General features: G+C 53.2%; 3 protein-coding genes across 4 annotated transcripts; 1 reads left to right on the plus strand and 2 right to left on the minus strand.

Annotated features, from left to right (window-relative positions):
• Positions 1-2,399: 2,399 nt before the first annotated feature.
• Positions 2,400-7,692, minus strand: SMCR8 (SMCR8-C9orf72 complex subunit). The gene is made up of 2 exons (XM_086760203.1): positions 5,249-7,692; positions 2,400-3,465 (listed from the first exon to the last, which is right to left on the minus strand). The coding sequence occupies exons 1-2, from the start codon at positions 7,600-7,602 to the stop codon at positions 3,012-3,014; spliced, it is 2,808 nt and encodes a 935-aa protein (XP_086616329.1). The 5' UTR covers positions 7,603-7,692; the 3' UTR covers positions 2,400-3,011.
• Positions 7,693-8,140: 448 nt separating this feature from the next.
• On the plus strand, positions 8,141-19,619 carry TOP3A (DNA topoisomerase III alpha). 2 transcript variants are annotated; one of them, XM_086760202.1, is made up of 20 exons: positions 8,141-8,195; positions 8,552-8,805; positions 9,931-9,990; positions 10,422-10,495; positions 11,089-11,164; positions 11,703-11,811; positions 12,121-12,264; positions 12,801-12,971; positions 13,175-13,275; positions 13,412-13,486; positions 13,604-13,686; positions 13,803-14,010; positions 14,173-14,358; positions 14,796-14,925; positions 15,319-15,432; positions 15,513-15,678; positions 16,107-16,250; positions 16,535-16,657; positions 16,943-17,673; positions 18,664-19,619. In XM_086760202.1, the coding sequence occupies exons 2-20, from the start codon at positions 8,620-8,622 to the stop codon at positions 18,840-18,842; spliced, it is 3,060 nt and encodes a 1,019-aa protein (XP_086616328.1). In that variant the 5' UTR covers positions 8,141-8,195; positions 8,552-8,619; the 3' UTR covers positions 18,843-19,619. The 2 variants fall into 2 exon arrangements, with proteins under 2 accessions (XP_086616328.1, XP_086616327.1); XM_086760201.1 differs by having other exon boundaries at positions 8,157-8,195; positions 13,157-13,275.
• A 1,015-nt stretch (positions 19,620-20,634) lies between these two features.
• Positions 20,635-21,453, minus strand: LOC147598815 (syncytin-A-like). Its single transcript, XM_086760092.1, has one exon. The coding sequence runs from the start codon at positions 21,451-21,453 to the stop codon at positions 20,635-20,637; it is 819 nt and encodes a 272-aa protein (XP_086616218.1).

The following is a 21,453-nucleotide window of genomic DNA, read 5'->3' on the forward strand; positions in this document are numbered from 1 at the left end:
TCTGCCAACATCAGGAACTAGTGAGGTAACACAGTGAAGATGAGGGAAAAAAAGTCTTAAAGTGCCGATGCAGGGATCTTCACTGTACAGGAGCAGGGGGTCAGACAGGGAAATTGCTGAGCAAAGAAGAATTCAGCTCCCGAAACACGAGCTGCGCTCGGACTCCCCCCGATTTCTGCTGCCGTTACAGGCACCACGAGCAGCGAGGGCAGGCTGGGCTCTGGCTGAACCGCGGTGCCGCGGCCAGATGTAACTCACCCTTTGCTGGAGCTCAGAGGTGACCCTGCCGCCAGCCGGCTTTAGGAGGACAAGTACTCCGAGGCGAGTTTCCCCACAGCTCCTGCTTAACAGCCGAGCTGCAGATAGCGCCGAGGTCCCGTTAAGGTCCCAGCAAAGCCCCCGGGGCGTCCTCCCAAATCAGAGCCGAGAGATGAAGCAGGTCAGGCAGGCGGTAGTGCAAGTATTGCTCAACACAGCCTTCAGGATCAGATACTACAGGTTTGACAGAGGGAGCAACGGGAAGCGAGTTATTTATCGATTCACAAGCGCAGCTGAACGCCAGAGGCGAGACCCCTGTGACTGAGAGATCGGTCAACACCCATCACCGATCCCTCTCTGCGCTGGCAGCCTGGAGGAAGACTTAGGTGAGTCGGCAGGAAAAAAGTTCGTCCCTCCCTCCTCAAACCCAAACAGCATCGGGTTGTTTTCCAGCAGGAAACGAGCTCCGGTGACAAGTCCTTCTCCAGAGCGTTACTCACTCGCCGAGACGCCTCTTCCCTCAGGGAATCTCGCCGCAGCTTTAGTGTGGGAGCCGAGGCACAGACGACAAGGGGACACCTGAAGTCACTTCGGAAAGCGGGTGTTTTCGACGGATACAGGAGTCTTTCACCAGCAGACCCAGTTCATGTGCGACAGGAGGGCACGGTTAGGAAAGGAAAAGGCCTTTAAACACGCTTCAAAGGCGCGCAGCCCCGCGCACCGGCACGCCGCTCACCTTCGGCGAAGGCGATGCCACGCTGCTTCCCAACTGCGACCTAAGACCACCATCGCAAACAACCCCTGACCTTGGAAATCCCTCCGGAGAAACAGTGCCACGAGCTCACCTTGCCTGGCTGAGCTGGCCTCACCATAAACACCAGACAGAACATTCACATTTAAAAGATCCTTTCTGCCCTCTGGGTTATGCCTCCCGCGCTACCCGAGAGCCCTTTCCAGGTGAGCCAAAGAGGCGGCAGCGGTACCGAAGCGCAGAGGCTGGTGCCAGACGACAGCCTCCCCGAGGAAGCTCCCTGCCTTCAGGACACAGGTTTTGGAGCAGCTCTCACAGCAGGGTCTAGGCCACGCTGACGAAGCCCAGGCTGTACACAGAAACCTGCCCGGGCGTGCAAGGAACATCAGATTCACCTCCAGCGCTGCCTCGCACCAGCACAATAAACAGAGGGTTAAAAAAAAGAAAAAACAACAAACCAAACAACGCATCAGCTCATCTTGTACAATCTCCGCTGTTCTCACCTCATCGTCAGAAGAGCGATAACAAGAAATAAAATGAAGGTTATCTCTCCTAGCAAGGCTTTTCTTGCTTGGAACAACCACGGGGCCCGCCAGCACCACACGGCGCCGGGCAGAGCAGACCGCAGCCTGGGACTGCTGGCCAAGGAGCGCCATCTCCCACGAGACTCCAGAGACTCAAAGCTTCTGGCACCAACAGAAACAATCTGGGAGCGTCACCACGCCGGTGGCAAAACCTTTACGGCACAGGCAGCGGCGCAGAAGCTTTGAGAGGAAAGTCCTCGGCATCCGGGCTCAGAGAGCGGCAGCTCTGCCCCGTCCAGAGCTGCCCAGGAGAGGTAGTCGAGACGCAACAAAGGCTCGGCCAGAAGCCGCACGCAGCGCCGCTGAGCCTGCGAAGCTCAAAAGTCAACTCCCCAACAAAAAAAAAAAACAAACAAAAAAATAAAACTAAACTATTATGGATACAACGTGGAATCCAATACATTTATCCCCGATCTCTCCTGAGCGCTCGTATCCCCCCAGCCAGGCAGCCTGCTGTCCCACGGCGTAGCTTCAGCTGAATCGCACTGTTGTTTCCCCATCACAAAATGAGGGTCCCCCCCAGCTCTGTTCAGTTCCCCTCTCTCCTTCAAAGGCCACCCTCGACCTCGCACGCTTTGAGGATTCCTGCTGTCCCTCCCACCCCTCTCGGAGGGCGCCCGGCAGACAGGATGTGACAAATGGACAAGGCACAGTGCTCTACATTCACAGCAGCGGGCGCCTCAGCGCTCGCCGGCGTTAAGGAGTCCTTCCGCCTTCCAGATTTTAAAAAAGCTGAGCAGAACCGGCAGAGTTCTCTGGAGAGAAGCACACCTGCCCCCGATGCTCTCCCACCCACCCACCCACGGACAACCCGTCCCGGGAAGCGCCAGGAAACTCAGCAAAATGCAGGAAGGGACACCACCCGCTGCCGCTGCGCACGGACGGGTAACTGCAAGCTGCCACCCTGCCAGGGAGCTTCCGAGCTACGCTCTGGCGGGACACTGGCGGATTAAAGAACTTCACGTGGCCTTGAAATCTCCCTCTGGTCTCCGCCCTGGCTCCACGGAAGGGACCAACAGCATTCAGGGCTCTGGTAGAAGCGTGCGGAGCACTGCGCTATTTTGGGGGCTGCGTAGAAGTTATTATGGATCCCCAACGCAGCCCACCTCTCTCTCCATGCCGTAATCCCCCTGGGGTGCTGCCACGATACGCTTTAAAAGTTAACAGTGCCCCTTCTAACGTTTAAAACCAGAGCGCCCAGTGGTTTACGTGATGGAGCAGCTACGTTCTTGGCTACAGGAACCTCACAGGAATCCGGTCCCTCAGACACCGATTTCCGTGCAGCAGAGACACTTGCAAACGCATCGGCTCCTTCGCCCCTTCCCGACGTACGAGAGCTACGGCAGACAGCGTCAATATCAAGCACGGATGAGCTCTGTCAGACTCCGAGTACGCGGGCAGGCAGCCCACGCGCAAGGCTAGATTTTGTACAAAAAGCTGGGCACATAGTCAAATCTGAGCAGAGGGCTCACCCTCTGCCCGGGTTCCTGAAGGTACCGCAGCTTCAGCAGCTCAGCTAAATACTGGACAATTTTGAGATCTTCGTTGGCAAGGCCCAGCTGAAGCTTCAGAAAGTTCATCCTGCGGTTCACGACGCATTGCTCCGGTTCCCTTTCGCTGATGGGAAGGTGCAAATGATGGCAGAAGGTGAAGAGGAAGGCTTTTGAGCACAGCTGGGTGAGGATGCTTTGGACGTGCATGTAGTAGGTGCTCCCTCGCTTGATCTGCGTGCGGTGGTCGGCCAGCCGCGACACCAAGGTGCCTTTGTAAAGCGGGCAGCGCAGAGTCTTACTGTCGGCGTCCAGAATGCTGACGTAGCGGCTGTATCGGCTCAGGGCGTGCAGCACGTTCACCCCAGCGGGCGACGCCATCCTGAAACGGCAAGGAGAGAGGTCACGGCTGCAGGGAACCAGCCAGCTCAGCAGCAGAAAGCGTTCGTGCCCTGGCATCGCACGTACTTTCCCTTCAGCTGATGAGCTGGTGCAAGAGCAAATAAACTCTAGCGCCGAGGAAAATGGCCGAACAGTCTCATCAGCCTACAAAGAAACCTCAGTCCCCTGCGCTGCTTCCTAAACCACCGCGTTTCAGGGCGGCTCCCTCCCTCGGTGATACGGAGGGGGAGCGACGGGACATCTCTGGTGAGCAGAAGCAAATCTCGCAGCAGCCGGTAGCTGCTGGACGAGACAACAAGGACTCAGAAACCCAAACCAGATCCCCCTGGCCAAGAGCTCCACTTTCGCCCCACTTTTTTTTTTTTTGAGGTGAGCAAAGCCCTGAGCAGAGCAAAGCCTTCTGCTCTTCCTTTAAAAAGGGAACCAGAATATTCCCCAGCTGAGCCTGGGCATTTTTCACTCAGCTGCAAACCCACAGCACACTCACAACATCCAATTATCCAACAAGCCTCAATTCATGTTATTTAAACGCAAATTACAAGCCTACGCAAAACCCTACCTTCTGCTCCTCAGTTCTGCGTGGTTCAAGTCGCGGGGCTGAGATACAGCGCCCAGCCTCAAACTGGGAGCCGCAGCGGCTGGGAAGGAGGGCTGCCCCCGTGCCCAGGCCTTAGAGACGCGGCACCCTTGCCGGAATAATTAATTTAGCCTCTGAGTTCCTTCCCAAAGCCCTTGTGCAAGCAGTTTGCTGAGAGCACCCACGTTAAACTCAACACTTAATTAACATTCCATGGAGAGCTGACATGACTGACACACGTTACAAGCAGTCCTTAAAAAAAATTAAAAAAAAAATACTTCTGTTTATAAAAATTGCATCTAACCACAAACATTGAGAAACGAGTAAACACTGAGGCTTTTAAAAACCTCACCGACAGACAGAGAAGTTTGGGAGCAGCTGTGGGCAGAGCCGTCACCCTCACGAGCACAGAAGCGAGGGTAAACGCGCAGCGTGGGACAGTTTCGTCACCCGCAACCCCGCCGTACCTGCACCCGCAGCGCCAAACACATCCTGGTAACGCACCGAGAAAATCCTTTCCACCACGGCAACAGGGGCAGGGCTGAAATTTTGAGAGCTGAGCAACCACAGCTGGCTACTTTAAACGACAAAGGCGCGTTTCCGGACTGGGCGCCGGGGAAGGGGTGCCTGCTTTTGTGACGTTCCCCACCCTGAGCTGAAGTTTCCTTCGTGTCTGAACCGCGTTTCCGACGCCGCAGCCCACGCAGCTCTGCGGGCCCTTTTTTCCCCTGCACTGAGGTTTGTTATAAAGAAGTCTCTGTCCACCCGCACACCCTCCGAGGCAGCCCAGCATTTCAGAAACACCATTCTAGCGAGAAACGTCGGAGTTCTGGCAGAAGGCAGGGAAAGCAGAGCACGCGAGGGGACCCCTTATCACACCAACCAGGAAAGCAGCGGGATGCGTGCGTTTGTTCCGTGCCGGAGGAAAAGCGAAACCTCCTGGCCAAATAACTGGGATGAGCCAGGCAGCAAGCACCCAGCAGATGTTTGAAAAGACGAACTCACAAGTGAGGCTGGATCTAAAGAGACAGACAAACCCACCTCCCTTCCACAAACACGTCCCACAGGCGGCAAGTCGCAGCGGCTGCGTCGGTAACCGGCCAGAGCTCTCCCCTGCGCACCCATTCCCCTCCGAGTTTTTATCACACACCTCAGCAGCGACAAAGCAAACAGATCCTCGCTTTACCTCTGGAGCCCGATCAGCTTCCACTTCTGGAAATCCACCACGTGCAGAGGGGCAGTGAGCCAGTGCTTCACCGGCTTGGCGTAAACGCCGCAGCTGGGCACGAAGATGGAGAGCGCCGTCACCAGCTTCTTGACTATCGCTTCCTCTTCCCCCAGCACGATGAGGGTCCTGCCGCTGAGCAGGGAGTAGATGGCGGGGTGAGCGAAGGGGTACTGCCTGATGAACCGCAGCGCGTTCTGGCCGGCTTTTTTTCTGTGCCTTTCGCTGGCCTGGCGGGCGGGGTGGGCAGGAGACGGCGTCCTGTCGGAGCACGTGGAGGCGGCGCTGCTGATGTAGCTCGCGGAGTCCGAGCACTCGTCCAGGCTGCTCTTGCTGACCTCCCTGCTGCCCGTCAGGTAGCGCGAGTCGAGCTCGTAGGGAAGGAGCCCCCCGGCGATGCCGTCGTGGGAGGGGAAGCCCCCGAAGCTGCCGCGCAGCCCCTGCTCGCCCTGCCGGTACGGCTGCGGCGGGATCCTGACCACCCCGTCCTCGACGCAGGGCTTCTGCCCCAGCTCAGGCAGAGGCTCCAGGAAGCCGGGACTCTCCTTCCCGATACAACAGGCGGAATCAACCTGCGCTAAGTTCTCCTCTTTCGAAACGTCTTCCCGCTCGTCGACGTTGTCCGGGTTTAGTTTGGGGGTGAAACGAAGGCCTCCCTCTTCGTCGTCGGCGTACGGTTCCTCGTTAATGGCACTTGGGTAGCTCGCTTTGAAATCTTCCGGGATGAGCGACTCGGAGGGGCACGTGCTGAGCACCTCGATGCTGTCCTCGCTGACGGTTCGCCGGCTGCCCACCTTGCTCCTGCCCGCCTGCGGACTGGGGCTGACGGGCAGGCTGGCCTGGCTCTCCGATTTGGTCAAGCCAGACGCGGATTTCTCCGTTCCGAGAACCTCGATGCTCTCACCGCTGCTGATGCTGCCTTTAATATCCGCATCGAGATAGTCCAGGTTCTCCTGGTGTTCGAACGTGACGGACTCGGTCATCCTGGGCTCCTGGGAGTCCTCCATTTCCTGCTCCATCTTGATGGGCACGCACTCCACGCTGGACTTGTAGGATCCCAGGCTGATGACCACTTTAGGAGCGGGGGATTCTTCCGGACACTTTCTATCGACGGTATCTTCACTGAGCCCCTGGCAGCCTCTGTACTGTTTTTCCGGTGTTTTTTCATCCAGAAAAGACACGTCCTCAAAGAGAAAGTTAGTTACGCTTTGCTGCTTTAAGAGCGCCCTACTGATCTGGTCCGTCAGGAGGTAGCACACGTCGCCTCTGAAAGTCCTCTCGATCTGATGCAACTGGTCAAGGGTTTGGGTGAAAAAATAAATATCGCAGAGTTCCTCCAGCGTCTTCAGCTTCTTGTCAAAGCACTTGGCAGACTTGGCTTTGATGAGCTTGGGGGTGTAGGACAGCGCCTGGGCGCAAAGGGGCGTTTCGCCAGGCTCGGCAAGGTCGGAGGTAGTCAGGTCCTGATCGCAGCCCGCGTCGGCCTGATCCAGCACAGACTCCGGCTCGTAGGGGTGGAAGTCGGACTCCTTCAGCTTCCTGTAGGGATACGACCTGATTTGTTTCAGCAGATCTTGGTGCTCGATGATAGACTTTTCCACGCTGGCCAGCTCGTTGGCCTTCTCGATGGCTTGGGTTGTGTAATAGCCTTTGTCGTTGGCTTTCTTCTGTATCTCGGTTTCGTTGTGCAGGACAGTCCTGGTGTAGTCCAGATCTTTCAGTTTCTTTTCCAGTTCGTTAGCAAAAGCTTTCCTGTTTCCCGTCTTGAGGCATTCGGAGGCTTTGGAGAACTCAGCGGAGAGCTCCTGAAACTGCTGCATGATTTTGTGCTCGTCGGCTGAGATGTAGGCCATGCAGAAGGGCCTGACAAAACCCCTGGCTTCGAGGTCGTACAGAGTCAAGTGGTGGACATACGCGAAGGCCCCCTCCTTCGAGTCCCCCAGCACCACTTTGGAATCCTCCACAAAGTTCAGCTTGGGGTAGGCAGAGCCGGGAGGGTGCCCCACGAAGGAAGCCTGGTAATCCACAGACATGATCCGAAGGGAAAAATAATTGAGGTCGAAAGTGCCCGACACTTTGGCGTCATCGGGGATGGTCAGGAGGGGCTGGGGCCCCACTTGCTCCGAGAACTCGGAGATGAGGATGAAGTCCCGGGTGAACTTGGAGCTGGCGACCTTGGCCCAGGGGTTGGTGCCGTGGCCGGCGAAGGGGAAGAGCGGCACCGAGTACTCCTCGGGCAGGGGCGGCTCGCTGCACAGCTCATCCTCCAGCTCCTCCTCTCTGGTGAAGGCCACCACGTCAGGGGCGCTGATCATATTTCCCGCAGGAGGGGACCGACATGGAGCAGCGAGGCCCCCTCCGGTCCCCTCCGCCGCCACCGCCGCCGCCGCCGCCGCTGGGCCCTGCGGGAGGCCCCGCCGCAGCCCCGGCCCCGGCCCCGGCCCTCCCGCAGCCGGGCCCCCGCCGCAGCCCCTGCTCCCGCCGCCTCACGCCTCCGCCATGGCCGGGAGCCGCCGGCCCCGCTGCCCCCGCTCCGCCGCCGCTCCCCTCACGGGCGCCGCAGCCCCGCAGCCATCTTGGGGTCACATGACGCCGCGCCCTCTCACCCCGCCACCCGGAAACGAAGCCGCCGCCTCCTCTTCGCCCTTTACAGTTGTGGGCTTTGAGTTTTTTTTTTTTTCAGCTGTCCCTTGGCGTTACCTAACCCGGGACGGGCCCGGCGGCGGGAGGAAAGAGCAAACGGAGGCGGGACGGCGGCGGGATAGGGCTGCGGGCCGCCGCGGGGCATCTTGGGAACTGTAGTTCCCTCCCGCCACGGTGGCGTTTTACGGTAGGGACGTAACGGTGAGGGAAAGCGCGCCGCGTCCCGCCGCTCTTTTGCGACATAGCGAGCGCGGGAGTGAGAGCGGTGGGTGAGGAGAGCTGAACCGGGGGGGAACTGGGGAGGGGAAGGGGCTGCGGCTGCCCTGGGTGAGGGAGAGCCCGGCTGGGGCCGGGAGGTGCTGGGGGGGCCTGCTCTGCCCCGGCTGCGGTGGGCGGGGGGCCAGCCCCGGCCTGCGGGAAGGCCTTGGCAGGGCAGGAGGGGTCGGGGGGCGGGCAGGGCCCCGCCCGGTGGCTGTTTCTAGCGGGAGAGAGAAGACTTCTCCAGCTCTGTGCAGCTCTGAGGGGTCTCAGAGGATGCCCAGGGCCCTCCCGGGGTCGCCGGCTGAAGGCTGAGCAGGGCCGCGGCGGGGCCATTCGCTGACGGCCCTGTGTCCCCAGCAGGATCCAGCCCCGAGGCGAGGACACAGCAGCATGCCTCGGCCCCGCCGGAGCTGCCCCCGTCGCTGGTAATGAACTTTCAAGCGAGGCTCTTCGCTAGCTGCGGGGTCAGGATGCTGCCGCAGCCCTGGCGTCTCTTCTCCCGGGCTGCGGAGGAGACGGCGTTGCAGAGGATCCGGAAGGTCCTGTGCGTGGCCGAGAAGAACGACGCTGCCCGAGGGATTGCGGATCTGCTCTCCAACAGCAGAATGCGCCGGGTAGGAATGCACCACATCTCCTCACTGCTTCCTGATACGTGTAGAGGTCTGGCTTAGCTGGCTGGAGAAGCTGAGCTCACCAGGGCCGCCGCGCGCAGCACAGTCCTGGTCTCAGGCATAATCTGTGTCTTACGTGGTAGCCCCAGCCCACTCTGCAGAGCTGGGCGTGGGCAGGTTGCATCAGCACATACAACATTTTGCGCTGGTTTTGTCTCTGACCACGTAAGGGTACAAGAACGGTTTGCTTTTGTGGACAAACACCACTTATCCAAATGTATCGGGGAGCCTCGGATCCCTTTGCCTTGTGACTTAAGTCCTGTTGGAATTTAGCTCCCCAGTAGTGCTCCCTGTGCCCGGATTGCCTGAGCAATCTCCGGGCACTGAGCTTTGCCGCGAGGGCTCGCTGTGTCGTTCCTAGCTTTGCAGCCTACACGAAAGGCTTCAGGAACTGGAACCATCTGTTGGCACGCATTTCCCCGTCAAAAAGCACCGCTCCTGCAGTGTCAGCAAGAGTCAGGGGTTTACCCACGTTCACATAATAAAGCAAAGATGAGCTGTGGTTTGGAGAAGAGGAGTTCAAAGATGTCTCCTCTCTGCTGCTTTGCTTTGTGACCTTTAACGGTTTGCGTGATGACTTGGTGTTTCCAAGCTGAGGAATTCTAAACCAGAATTGTATTTGAAGGAAAGGCGTCACTGAGAACCTGAGCACTGACAGTCCCAATCAAGGAAGATACCGTCCTGCTTCTGTAGAAAAAGCAGCAAATACCCAATGTGGAAACTTCCATGTGTCTCTGGTACTCCTGGGGACCCGGAGCTGGCACGCTCATTGTCATTTGGAGCAGGACAGTTGTTTGTCAGGAATATGACCGGCCAGGGCCATTAAACACATCTGTTCTTCACTGGTTGTTGTCGCTGTCTGCAGGGAGATAGCCCTGGTGTCCCCTCAGGCAGGGTTTAAAATACTCTCACGGCTGGAAAGCGCCATGTCAGTGTCTCCATCAATGACAGAGGCCATTTCCATTCACCCCGCCTTGCCTTTGTGTTTTGACTGTGGGTAAAGCGAGACAGATCACGTTTGGTTTCCGTTAGGGGCCAGAAACTCAGCAACTTCCCTTTTCCTTCCAGCGAGAAGGCTTTTCCAAGTTCAACAAGATCTATGAATACGACTACCAGATGTTTGGCCAGGTAGAGTTTTTGTTTTAATTTTTTTTTTTCATTCTACTGCTGGATTAGAGAAGTGCAAAGTACTAATTACTAAAAGCCATTTGTCAGAAGTTACGAAACACACGTCCAGCGATGGGGACGTTTAGTCCAAAGATGAGGAAAAGCCACCTCTTCTTTTCTTGGCTCAACCACTGACCTGTGTTGTTGCTTTAAGTCTTTCAATGTTCTGGTTTTGTATCCGTCAAAGAGGTGTCGCTGGTTAGAATTGGGAGCTTCCTGCAGAAACCGAGGCCACAGATTTCGCCGGCAGCAGAGAGAAGAGCTTGTTACGATATATTAGCAGGAGGGAGGCGTCGCTGATTGCATAAACTGGGAACTGCACCAGGATCTCGGGGCTGTGGGGCGTTTTTAGCAAACGACGGGCGCCACTTACCTTGCTCTGTCTCTTGCAGAACGTTACTATGGTGATGACGTCGGTGTCGGGACACCTCCTGGCTCATGATTTTAAGCTGCCTTTTCGCAAATGGTTAGTAGCGAGTACCCCACTGCGGGAGGGGGGTGTCACCTTCCGCCTTCCACCCCAGGCTGAGCGAGGCACTGCGAGTTCGAAGGCCGGGGAGCTGGGAGGGACTCTGACACCGCGTGCGGAGCAGAGTGATGAGTACCAAATTTTATACAGAACGGCTAAAACGCTGTTTCAAATCACTGTCTTCAGAGCGCTAGAAAACCCCCGAGTCAGTACTGGTTAAAATACATTAAGGCAGAACCAAGGAATTAAACTGATTCCAAAACCTGATTGTTCAACTAGGAGTTGTCCTGGGAAGCGACGCGCTTTCTCTGGCTTCCCTCCCTTATTTCCTGCTTGAAATAAGAGAAGCTGCTCATTTAGGGCTGCCTTCCAGATTTTCTGTTTGCTCTGGTTGCTTTTTGGTTCTATTGCTTTTAAGTGTAACTCAGCATTTCATGTGAATCCCAAGTTGTCTAAGACGAGGCCTGCAATAAAATACGTTATTAATTCTAGTACCTGGACAGCACTTCCTCACAAGACAGCACCAGTTAATGTCTCACAATGTATGGTTTTGGTTTTGTTATGCACACTGCTTATCCTCTGTTTACCAGGCACAGCTGCAACCCTCTAGCTCTTTTTGATGCTGAAATTGAGAAGTATTGCCCTGAAAATTACGTGGACATCAAGGTACGTTGTGTTTAAGAGTCTCCCTGGAACTCTGAGTTCGGAGGTTAGTTCTACAAATATTGTCTCGGATAGAAGGAACGTTGTACCTTTGTCTGGAATGTCTGAGTTTGTAGAGTTTAGCAAATTCCTCCTGCATTTTCTAGGACTAAATGCGCCGTTCGTTTGTGACACTGAAAATCTCCTGCTCCTGTTAGTGTAAAGGAGCAGCTACTTTGCTAAAAGTAGAAATGTTTTTTCCAGTCAAGGTGGAATTGGTAATTGCGTCTCAATTTTGTGAAAAAATGACTTTTTCAGAAAACAGACCGTGATACAATCCGATCCAAGCCATGCTTTTTAACAGAGTTAGGTGTAAATAAATGACTCAGTTCATTTGAAAGCTGCCTAATCTCCTGGGAGACACAACTACAAAATGTTATTGCAGCAGTCCATCTCTATGGATACACGTTGCATTTCACGTTCAGTTAGTGAGTCATGCTAAAATTAAACAACCAAACAAGCAGCCTGGTGTGTCTCACTCTGCATTGTTTTCTCATCTCAGAGAACCCTTGAACGAGAAGTCCAGCAGTGCCAAGCTCTGGTGATCTGGACCGACTGCGATCGAGAAGGAGAGAACATTGGCTTTGAGATAATTCACGTTTGCAAAGCTGGTGCGTAGAGCGTCTTCTGCATCAACCCGAGTTCCGTTAAAGTGCTGATCGAACAGGTATCGCTGCTCAGAGATCTTGTAACAGAGGCATGTTCTCAGTCTTACTGCCTCCACGTTGAGCACGTTGACTGTAGTTCTGATAAAGATGTGGCTCTGGTAGACCACAAATACATTCAGCTATTGGAAAGCTATAGAATAGGTTGGCAGCATATTTCAAAGGCAGCTGTTTATTAGTTGCTCCTTTCCATTGATGCTTGAGTCGCTTTTTGATTGCTTTTTTTTTTTTTCCTTCCTTGTGTGTGTCTGACAGTAAAGCCAAACCTCCGGGTTTTCCGAGCCCGTTTTTCAGAGATTACGCTTCACGCTGTCCGAACAGCCTGCGAGAACCTCACCCAACCGGATCAAAAGACGAGCGATGCCGTTGACGTCAGGCAGGAGCTGGACCTCAGGATAGGTATGTAAACACGCACTGGAGGCGAGAGCAGGCTGCTAGGCCTGAGCTGAAGGGAAGTGAGCAAGCGTGTGGTAGGTGGGCAGAGGACCACCACCGGCTTTGTTCTCAGTGCATAGCTGATGGTTTGGAAATACTTGAACTCCCCTAGAGTGCTGTACAAACGAGAGCGCCAGCCGTCAGGCTTCTCCTCGCCTCTCGTCTAACCACATTGAATGCACATTGTTAAAGCCCAGCAAGGGGCGTTAGAAATCATCTGTTACTGTGTCCTCAACACAAGAGAGAAATGACCTCTGTAGTGTCGTAAATCTGTTTTTTAGGTCAGAAACAACTAAATCACATCTCATGTTTTACTGGAAACATGCTCTTTGAAGCAAGTGTTAGGTTTATAGCTCACACAGCACTGAGAGGCATCTGCAACTGAGTATTAAAAACAGAATAAAATTAATGCCCAGAGTATTAAAAAGAACCGTCTGAAGTGGTGTGATTATCCTTCGGTGATGTTGTATTCAGTTCTGGTGTCCATTTTGTTTTCTCAGGTGCTGCCTTCACCAGATTCCAGACACTGAGGCTCCGGAAGATCTTTCCTGATATTTTAGCAGATCAGCTGATCAGCTACGGCAGCTGCCAGTTCCCCACACTGGGGTTCGTTGTTGAACGCTTTAAAGCCATCCAGGCCTTTGTTCCTGAAGCCTTCTATAAAATAAAAGGTATGCTTGGGGAAAGGGAGTCCTGGGCTCCATCTTAAAGGCTGTCAGAGCAGCAAACAAAGAATGCTGCAGAGGTGCTTTTCTCTTCCTTTGCCGTGACCGCTAAGCAGAACTGAAAGGTTTCCCAGTAGCGTGGCCCCACTGCCTCTGCTGTATTTCCATCGTATGACTACTGTATCACTCAGATCTGTTGTTCGCCACAGTGACACATGATCACGAAGATGGCAGCGTGGTCTTCAACTGGAAGAGGAACCGGCTCTTTAATCACACAGCGTGCCTGGTCCTTTACCAGATGTGTATGGAGGTAGGAAAGCTTCTCAACGGTTGTATCATCCATTATCAGCCAAACGTTTCCTGCGTCCGTCTCGCTCGAGGCGTTTAAAGAACAGTTTGTGTAAACTCCTAAAGGAGATTTTGTGTTTTGCTTACTTTGTGTTTAGGATCCGGTAGCAACTGTTGTTGAGGTTGGGAGCAAGCCAAAGAGCAAATGGAGGCCCCTGCCCCTGGACACTGTGGTACGTTTGAACTGTGCCGAAAGGATTTCTCTGAAAGAAGCTTTGAACAAATGTTTTACTCACCAGTCTGAATTATGCATAAATACATTTTTTTTCCCCCGTCTTCTCCCAATGCAGGAACTTGAGAAGCTGGCTTCCCGCAAACTGAAAATAAATGCAAAGGAAACGATGAGAATAGCAGAAAAACTCTATACTCAAGGGTAAGGGAGACTTGGCTTGCTAAACTTCATTCTTTCAAAAAGTAAATGGCCTTTAGTCCAAAATGGGAAGCATCTTGGAGCACCTGTTCAAGTGCCCTTCTGTCTTTCTTCTTAAGATTCATTAGCTACCCCCGAACGGAGACCAACATTTTCCCCAAGGAGCTGAACCTCTCTGCCTTAGTACAGCAGCAAACACAGGACCCAAACTGGGGAGCATTTGCACAGAGGATTTTGGATCAGGGTGGGCCAACCCCTCGAAGTGGAACCAAATCAGATCAGGCTCACCCTCCCATTCATCCCACAAAATACACTGCTAACCTGCAGGTGAGTTGAACAAGGGCAGAGGAAACTGGAGGGGTTGTATTGCTTGATAAATAAAGACAGAAGTCTTAATGATACGGTCATTAGCACAGTGATCTCACTAATATTTCTTGACATCCCGTTAACATGGGGGGACACTGACCCTCTCTTATTGTGTGATCTTAGGGCAATGACCAGAGGCTGTATGAATTCATCGTGCGCCATTTTTTGGCTTGCTGCTCTCAAGATGCCAAGGGACAGGAAACAACTGTGGAGATCGACATTGCTAATGAGCGATTCGTTGCTCAAGGGCTAATGATCCTGGCCCGAAATTACCTGGAGGTCTATCCTTACGAGAAGTGGAGTGATAAGGTAATGCCCTTCAGTAACGTAGATGGGAGAGGCTAAAGGACCTGGAGTTTAAAGTCGCACTTCACTGCCAACTTCAGACCCCTCTACAGAACATCCTTTGACAATTTCTGGCCCATTGGCTGTTCCGCTCAGAACCATCTCTGCTGAAAACCCGTGCAGCTTTACTGTCCCCGCTTTGGATAGATTCTTCTCGTTCTGACACCACAGCAGAGACCACAAGGGCTATGGGGTTGACTTTACTCACCACGAGGAGCTGCGATTGCTATCCCGTGGTCTCTCTGGCGGCTCACTCCTGGCTAATCCTGAGGACCCTGACACTGGATCTCCTCCAGAACAGGGTGCCGCTCTATTACCACACTGGCCTGCTGTTAGAATGACACTTTGTCTTCAGTGAATGGTCCAGAAGGCCGTCTCAAAGAGATTCTCCTTCCCTTCAGGTTATCCCATTGTATCAGAAAGGGTCTCGCTTTCAGCCCACTACAGTGGAGATGGTGGATGGGGAAACCAGCCCTCCATTGCTCCTCACAGAAGCGGATCTCATTGCACTCATGGAGAAACATGGCATTGGTCAGTATTGGCAGCGTGGCCTTTGGCTCTTGGGACAGTTTTGTCATAAGCTTCTTCTCAACTCCCCTAACACCAGTTCTGTCTCACCCTCAGAGTAGGGAAGTCTCGAAACATCACTTCAGATAAGAAATCACTTAAATGTACAGAACAAAGGATGGTAGAGATCCTAAGGAGCCTGCAGAGTGCCTCCAGTACCTAGGGAGATGTGCAATTTCAGGTCCAGGGCGTGTCTGCCAAGCATGCTGTTGGCCTCAGTGCCAGTGGGACGTGAGGGCAGTGCTGCTCCTGGCCACAAGTTGTCTCCTTGTCCCTTTAGCACCTTGCGCTCTGCACTAGGCGCAGGGGAAATCACTTCTTGGCACCTCGTTCGACTAACAGCCCGTCTCCTTTCAGGGACCGACGCCACTCACGCCGAGCACATTGAGACGATCAAGACGCGGATGTACGTGGGCCTTACAGCGGATCAGCGGTTCCTCCCAGGCCACCTGGGCATGGGGCTGGTTGAAGGTGAGGGCAGTGCCCGCTAGGAAGATGGCAGGTTCCTTGCTTGCTCCTCCCTTTGGCTTACCACGCAGTATGTTCCTCAGGCTATGATTCCATGGGCTACGAGATGTCCAAGCCTGACCTTCGAGCTGAGCTGGAGGCTGATCTGAAACTGATCTGTGAGGGGAAGAAAGACAAATCTGCAGTGTTGCAGCAGCAGGTCCAAAAGTACAAGCAAGTCTTCATCGAAGCTGTGGCCAGAGCCAACAAGTGAGTCCTGTCTTTGCCCTCTTCTGTTTGCTTTGCTGTTCTGGGAGGTGCTGGCTTCTCATCTGGGGTTCAGCCTGGAGCTGAATCCTCTGTTTCCCTGGAGCTCTGCCCAGTGTGTGTAGGCATTTGCATGGGAAGGGATGACTCGCAACCTGGCACGCTGTCAGGAGTTGGTGCCAACTAACTGCTCATCTTGGTTTAAACTCTGAAGATGAAGTTCAGAGCCGGCTGAAGGAGATGGCAACATGCGCTGACCTTTTTCATGTTGTACCCACACCCAGCCTGTTCCAGAGGCGTGGTGCTGAATCAACATACTCTTGGAGAAGCTCAGAGGGGCTGTGTGGAGGACAGCAGGCGCTAATTCGCTGCAGTGCCTGATTGCTTTTTGCAGAGGAGACACGCAGGATGCTCTGCTTGTTTCTTTACAGGTTGGACGAAGCCTTGGCTCAGTATTTTGGAGAAGCCACCGAAATTGCAGAGCAGGAGGAGGTCTACCCAGCAATGCCCGTTTCAGTCCGAAAGTGTCCACATTGCAACAGTGACATGGTCCTGAAGACCAAGAAGAACGGCGGGTTGGTGATCTTCCCTGTTGTAGAATGTAGCCTTCTGTGTTGGTTTGTGTTTTCCTAGGTGTTGTTCATTTACCTCCCCGCTGCAGCAAGCATGAAAACTTCGGCTGCAGCTAGCCAACTCCACCGGTGACGTAAGCTGTGTGGACTCAGCTGGACCTCTCTCCCGTTTTTGCCCTTGAAAATTGTTCTTTTGAAAATTTCTGATGGCTGAGAAGATGGGAGAACAGATCACCAACTGTCTTGACTTTGCCTCTTCCTCAGCCAGTGCCTTTTTCCCACGGCAGGTTCTATCTCAGCTGCACGGGCTACCCGGCTTGTAGAACTGCAGTCTGGTTCCCTGATTTCGTGCTGGACGTGGCCAGGGATGAGAGCGTCTGCGCTGCGTGTAAACCGCATCCAGTTCACAGGTAGGTCATACCGGTTATCCCTCGGGGAAACGCAGCCCCTCAGACATCACGTTAGCCATCAGTGCCAGAGATTTCTGTGAGCTAGGCTGGGCAACCATTTTCCATTCCAGTCTTGGAAAGCTGGAGCAGCGCTCTTATCGCTTGGGAATAGAAGGAAGAGGGGTTGGGGAAACTGGTGTAAGTGTAGCAGAATTAAAAAAAAATAAAATAAAATAAAGTCTAAATCAAGGTCTATTGATGAGAAGTTATGTGAGCTGGAGACTTTTATTCTTCCTTTCCTTTTAGACTGAAGTTTAAATTTAAGAGAGGCAGTGTTCCGCCTGTGATGCCCTTGGAGTTTGTTGGCTGCATCGGAGGCTGTGATGAGATGCTAAATGAGCTCTTGGACCTGAAATATTTACACAGATCGTCCCAGCCCGCATCGTCAGCCGGCCAGCAGGCTAATCACTTGCAGGTCAGCAACTCCTTTAACAGAGCCAGCGGCGAAAACAGGCACGTGAGGGGGACCGCAAACCTCGCACCAGGACATCTGCTCTCCTTGAGCTCAACGACAACACCCAGGCCTGCTCCTTCAGCTGCTCCGGACGACGGGAACAACGCAGTGGTGTGCAACTGCGGGAACGAAGCCCTGCTGTTAACCGTGCGCAAAGAAGGGCCCAATCAAGGCAGGCAGTTTTACAAATGCAGCTCCAGTACCTGCAACTTTTTTCTCTGGGCTGATCAGCAGTCAGAGGACAGAAGCAACGTGGCTCCGCGGGGCTCTGCGCTGCCCCAGCCCTTTGCAGGAAGGGGCCCAGCAGGGTTTCAGCGCCCAGGAGGAGGGAGAGGCCCAGAGCTCTTCAGAAGCAACAGCTCCGATTCGGGAGGCGGCATGGTCTGCAAGTGCGACCAACCAGCCGTCACACGCACTGTCCAAAAGGACGGGCCCAACAAAGGCCGGCAGTTCCACACCTGCTCTAAACCCCGCGAGCAGCAGTGCGGCTTCTTCCAGTGGGCAGATGAAGACGTGGCACCAGGTAAGGCGGGGCTCGGGGCGAGACGCAAGGGTTGGAGGCTGTTGTGGAAACTAAACCGAACACAGTTCTCACACACGCGTAACGCTTCCACAGCATGACAGCTCTTTCAGCATCTCAGACATTTAGCAGACTTCAGCTTTGTCTTTAGAACATCTGTCAGCACCGTCATAGCACTGCAAGCGTGGCTTCTAACAACTGAGCCTGGCTTACCTCTCCAAGTGCTAGCAGGATATCTCCTCGCAGCACGCATCTGCTGAGCTCTGAGCAGGATGCGTGGCTCCCACGCGCAGGAAGCCTGAGCATCTGCCTGTCCGAGACTGGCTGGATAAAGCCCAGCGCTCTTTCCAACAGTCTCATTGGGAATTCGTCATCCTAAATTACAGTGCCCAGCTTTGTGAGAGCTGGTACCGGCTTGGTACAGAGCTGAAGCGGTGGCACCACTTTTGGAGATCTTAAACCCCATTCCGTCATGCCAGGGGAATGCTACTGCCTCTGCCCTCGCTTAGGAGTGCGGTGAAAAGCTGAATCTTTCTGAAGCTTTGATCAGAGCTGAGAAACTGAGTGTGGCTGCTGTGGAAAGATGCTGAAAACAAGTACGAATTTAAAAAAAATCCTAAAATAAGGATGAGAAAGAAGCAAAGGACAGAGGTGGAGATGTGGTCTGAGAGAGAGCTTCAGCATTAGCCTGCTCCTCCTTAGACGTTTGGGCCTGAAGAGGTAGAATCAAACCTACTTAAAAACCAAGTTCTCCTCTGGCATGTTTTGTTGTTCATGCTTCAGCTGTAGATCCCTTACCCCTGTCCTGTTCCCACATTTTTCTAATGCTGCGAAACAAATAGGAAACAGACAAATCTGAAGCAAGTGTAGTTTCAGGAATAATCTGAGGGGCTGGGGTAGTAAAATCCTTGATCTGCCATTTATGAACTTACCTTCTGTTTCTCACCTACTTACGCCATCAGAGTTACTGAAATGGAAGTTGTTTCTCTCTAGGGCCTTCTGGAGACGGCTCTGTGAACCGCTTTGAGAGCGGTGGATATTCAAGAGGCTTGGGAAGTAAAGCCAAGCGACCAAGCAGTTTCTCCTCGGGAGCGACTGCCAAGAAACCACGGACCTGTAGCATTTGCCACCAGCCTGGCCACACGAGGAAAACCTGCCCTCAGAACCACTGAGCCTGGATGGACATCTCTTGGGAGCCTGAAAGGTCCAGGGTTGCGAGCTGCTGCCGGAGCGACCGCTGCTGAAAGGAACTGGAGTCTAGAAACGAGTCTGTCGAGTGCGTTCCGGAAGGGCTGGATGCAGGCTGCTCCTGCCAAGGGATACCGTCCTCACACACGCATTACATGCCCAGGCAGCCAGCGAGGGTTCAAGCAGCTTGAAAGGTGGCTCCACCGCTGGTGTCAGCCCTTGTTTTCAGCTGTTCTTTCGCTGAGCAGATTGGGATAGCCTAAACATTTCAAGGAAGCATTTGGAAACTGAATCTGCAGAGGAAACATCACTGGATCTAGTCCCCCCGTAGCTCCCGCTGCGGTGGTTGTTGTACGTAGCCGGTACAAGGAGGAGCACGAGGGCAGACACCAGGGCTGCTTAGTCCCTGGCCTTCCACAGTGTGGAATTTTATTTTAAGTTCCTTTCTAAGTTGACGTTATCTGAAGAACATTCCCCTTTCTTTTTTTGTCCCAGTGCCATACCCCTTGCCCTGGTTGTCCCCGCCAGCGAAGGAGGGTCAGGCGCAGAGAAGCTGGATCTGGTGCTTGCCCTGACAGGGAAGCTCAGCTGCGATGCTCAGGAAGAGCCTTCCTTTTAGACAGCTCCTGAATTTGAAACAGAGTTCTTCCTCAAGCCTTGAGACACGCCTCTGTGATGCTGCTAGCTAATGGCAGTTATTTTTGTCAAACTAATAAGTTTCTTATTAAAAGATTATTTAATTTTAAAATTTGATACAGTGACATCTTAACTCCGCCTTATTATTTCTTCCTACTTAAAATAGTTCGGCTATTACCGTAAAAGCACCCACCCAAATGTTACTCATGGGAACAATACAGAAGCTTTCTTGGCAGAAACTCCCCGCAGTTATTTAGCCACCAGCTGCAGAGGGGTAGGGAAAGCGGTTTTCTCTCACCAGCTGTAGCGTTGCTGCCCGGGGAAGGACAGACCCTCCCTTCAGTTCAGCCAGCTGCCTGTTTTCCTGCGCTTCGCTTCGCCTGAACTCCCTGGGAAGCCAGGCTGCCGCCTCCCTCTCCATTGGGCCTTCCTCTGTACATCAAAACAAGTAGATCCAGGAGATTCCCGGGGCCTCTTCTGCCAGAGGACAGCACTCAGTTTTTCCCCAGGGCCTCCGATGCTGCTCAGGCCCCTGCTCCTCCAGGACACAGAGCGGCTCCCCAGGGTCAGAGCAGAGGTGACGGGCAGCACACGGAGCAGCCAGGGCGGGCAGGAGGCTGAAGCGCTTTCTAGAAGTTAGCTGAAAGCAGAGGAGATCACAGCAGCACAGCTTCACTTTAAGGTCTGCGTGAGAGAGAAGAGAGCCTTTAGCCGCAGGAGGCTGTTGACGCGGAAGAAACGGACACTGCTGACGACCAATATGATCAAGCAAATGCCAATTTATTGTTGATACATCCCGGTTAATATAGCCCTTCTAATTCCGTATCATGCGCAAGCTCTCTACTAATTGGTTAACTATATCATGCACGCGCTCCTAGCTAAAGTATGATTCGTTAAGTCTCTATGTTCACGCGCACGGCTTTCTCCACCTGCACCCTGTATCACGTTCAGCCCCCAGTCACGTATGCCAGCTGTTTTCCTTCTTCTCAAGGTTGCTTCGTTTACTTTCTCACAGGAAGCTTCATTACTTTCTCACAGACGGCCTCATTATTTTCTCGCAGGTGGCTTCAGTATTTTTCTTACAGGCAGCTTCAGTACTTTCTCACAAACGGCCTTATCGATGTCCCTGAGGCCTGCTACTCAAAAACACAACAATTCCATTCGGTCTGGATTGTTCACTAAGTGCCCCTGGCTCTCCAGGTATCCAACAAATCCCCCTTTTTGTTTTTGAACAATCCAGACCCCAGTTATCATACGTTCCATAACTTTCACAAAGCATTTTAAAATACACCCCAATACCATTAGTGCCAACAGCAAAGCCACTAATATTACCAGCCCATGTACTATCAAATCTTTTAGCCAACCTGTGACTCCCAATGATTTTAGCCAGTCCGAAAGTCCATTTTCCACCTGTATTGCATGCATGTTCCGGCGTAACTCTGCCAACTGATAGTGTATTGATTTAGAGTGATCAGAAATATTCATGCAACACATACCTTCAAAATCTTCACATCCATGTCCATGCGCTAATAACAAAAAATCAACGGCTGCCCGATTCTGCAAAATAGCATGACGCATACTATCCATGTCTTCTAACAATCCCGATAACATGCTAGAGGTTAAATTCATTTGCTTCTGTGCCCAACAAGCTAATCTATTTAAGCTAGCTAAAGCTTTTGCAGATGCCGCCCAAGGAACAAATATAGATAATGCTATACGCTCAGCTGTACCCATTAGGGTTAAATTGCCGTCACAGTTGGGAGCTAATACTTTTAGTGATCTCCTTGCTCGAGTACGATTTCGCAATACTTTCATAGATGGAGCAAACATTATCAATTTTCCAAAATAACATGGTCCTCCTATAGCCCCTTTTGGCACTCCTGACCAGGCCCGATCCCCACAAATTAAGAAGTATCCCGGGGGTATGGCCTTGGCCGTGTCATTCACCCAAAGAGGCAT

Source organism: Chlamydotis macqueenii, chromosome 15 (assembly GCF_036417535.1).
Source record: "Chlamydotis macqueenii isolate bChlMac1 chromosome 15, bChlMac1.mat, whole genome shotgun sequence".
Classification (NCBI taxonomy): domain Eukaryota; kingdom Metazoa; phylum Chordata; class Aves; order Otidiformes; family Otididae; genus Chlamydotis; species Chlamydotis macqueenii.

Excerpts from the sequence above, each read along its gene's own strand:
- SMCR8 (XM_086760203.1), bottom strand. The coding sequence starts at position 7,602 with ATGATCAGCGCCCCTGACGTGGTGGCCTTCACCAGAGAGGAGGAGCTG. Across the intron at positions 3,466-5,248 it reads AAGCTGATCGGGCTCCAGAG|GATGGCGTCGCCCGCTGGGG; the intron begins GTAAAGCGAGGA and ends TTGCCGTTTCAG.
- TOP3A (XM_086760201.1), top strand. The coding sequence starts at position 8,620 with ATGAACTTTCAAGCGAGGCTCTTCGCTAGCTGCGGGGTCAGGATGCTG. Across the intron at positions 14,011-14,172 it reads AATACACTGCTAACCTGCAG|GGCAATGACCAGAGGCTGTA; the intron begins GTGAGTTGAACA and ends GTGTGATCTTAG. Across the intron at positions 14,359-14,795 it reads ACGAGAAGTGGAGTGATAAG|GTTATCCCATTGTATCAGAA; the intron begins GTAATGCCCTTC and ends CCTTCCCTTCAG.
- LOC147598815 (XM_086760092.1), bottom strand. The coding sequence starts at position 21,453 with ATGCCTCTTTGGGTGAATGACACGGCCAAGGCCATACCCCCGGGATAC.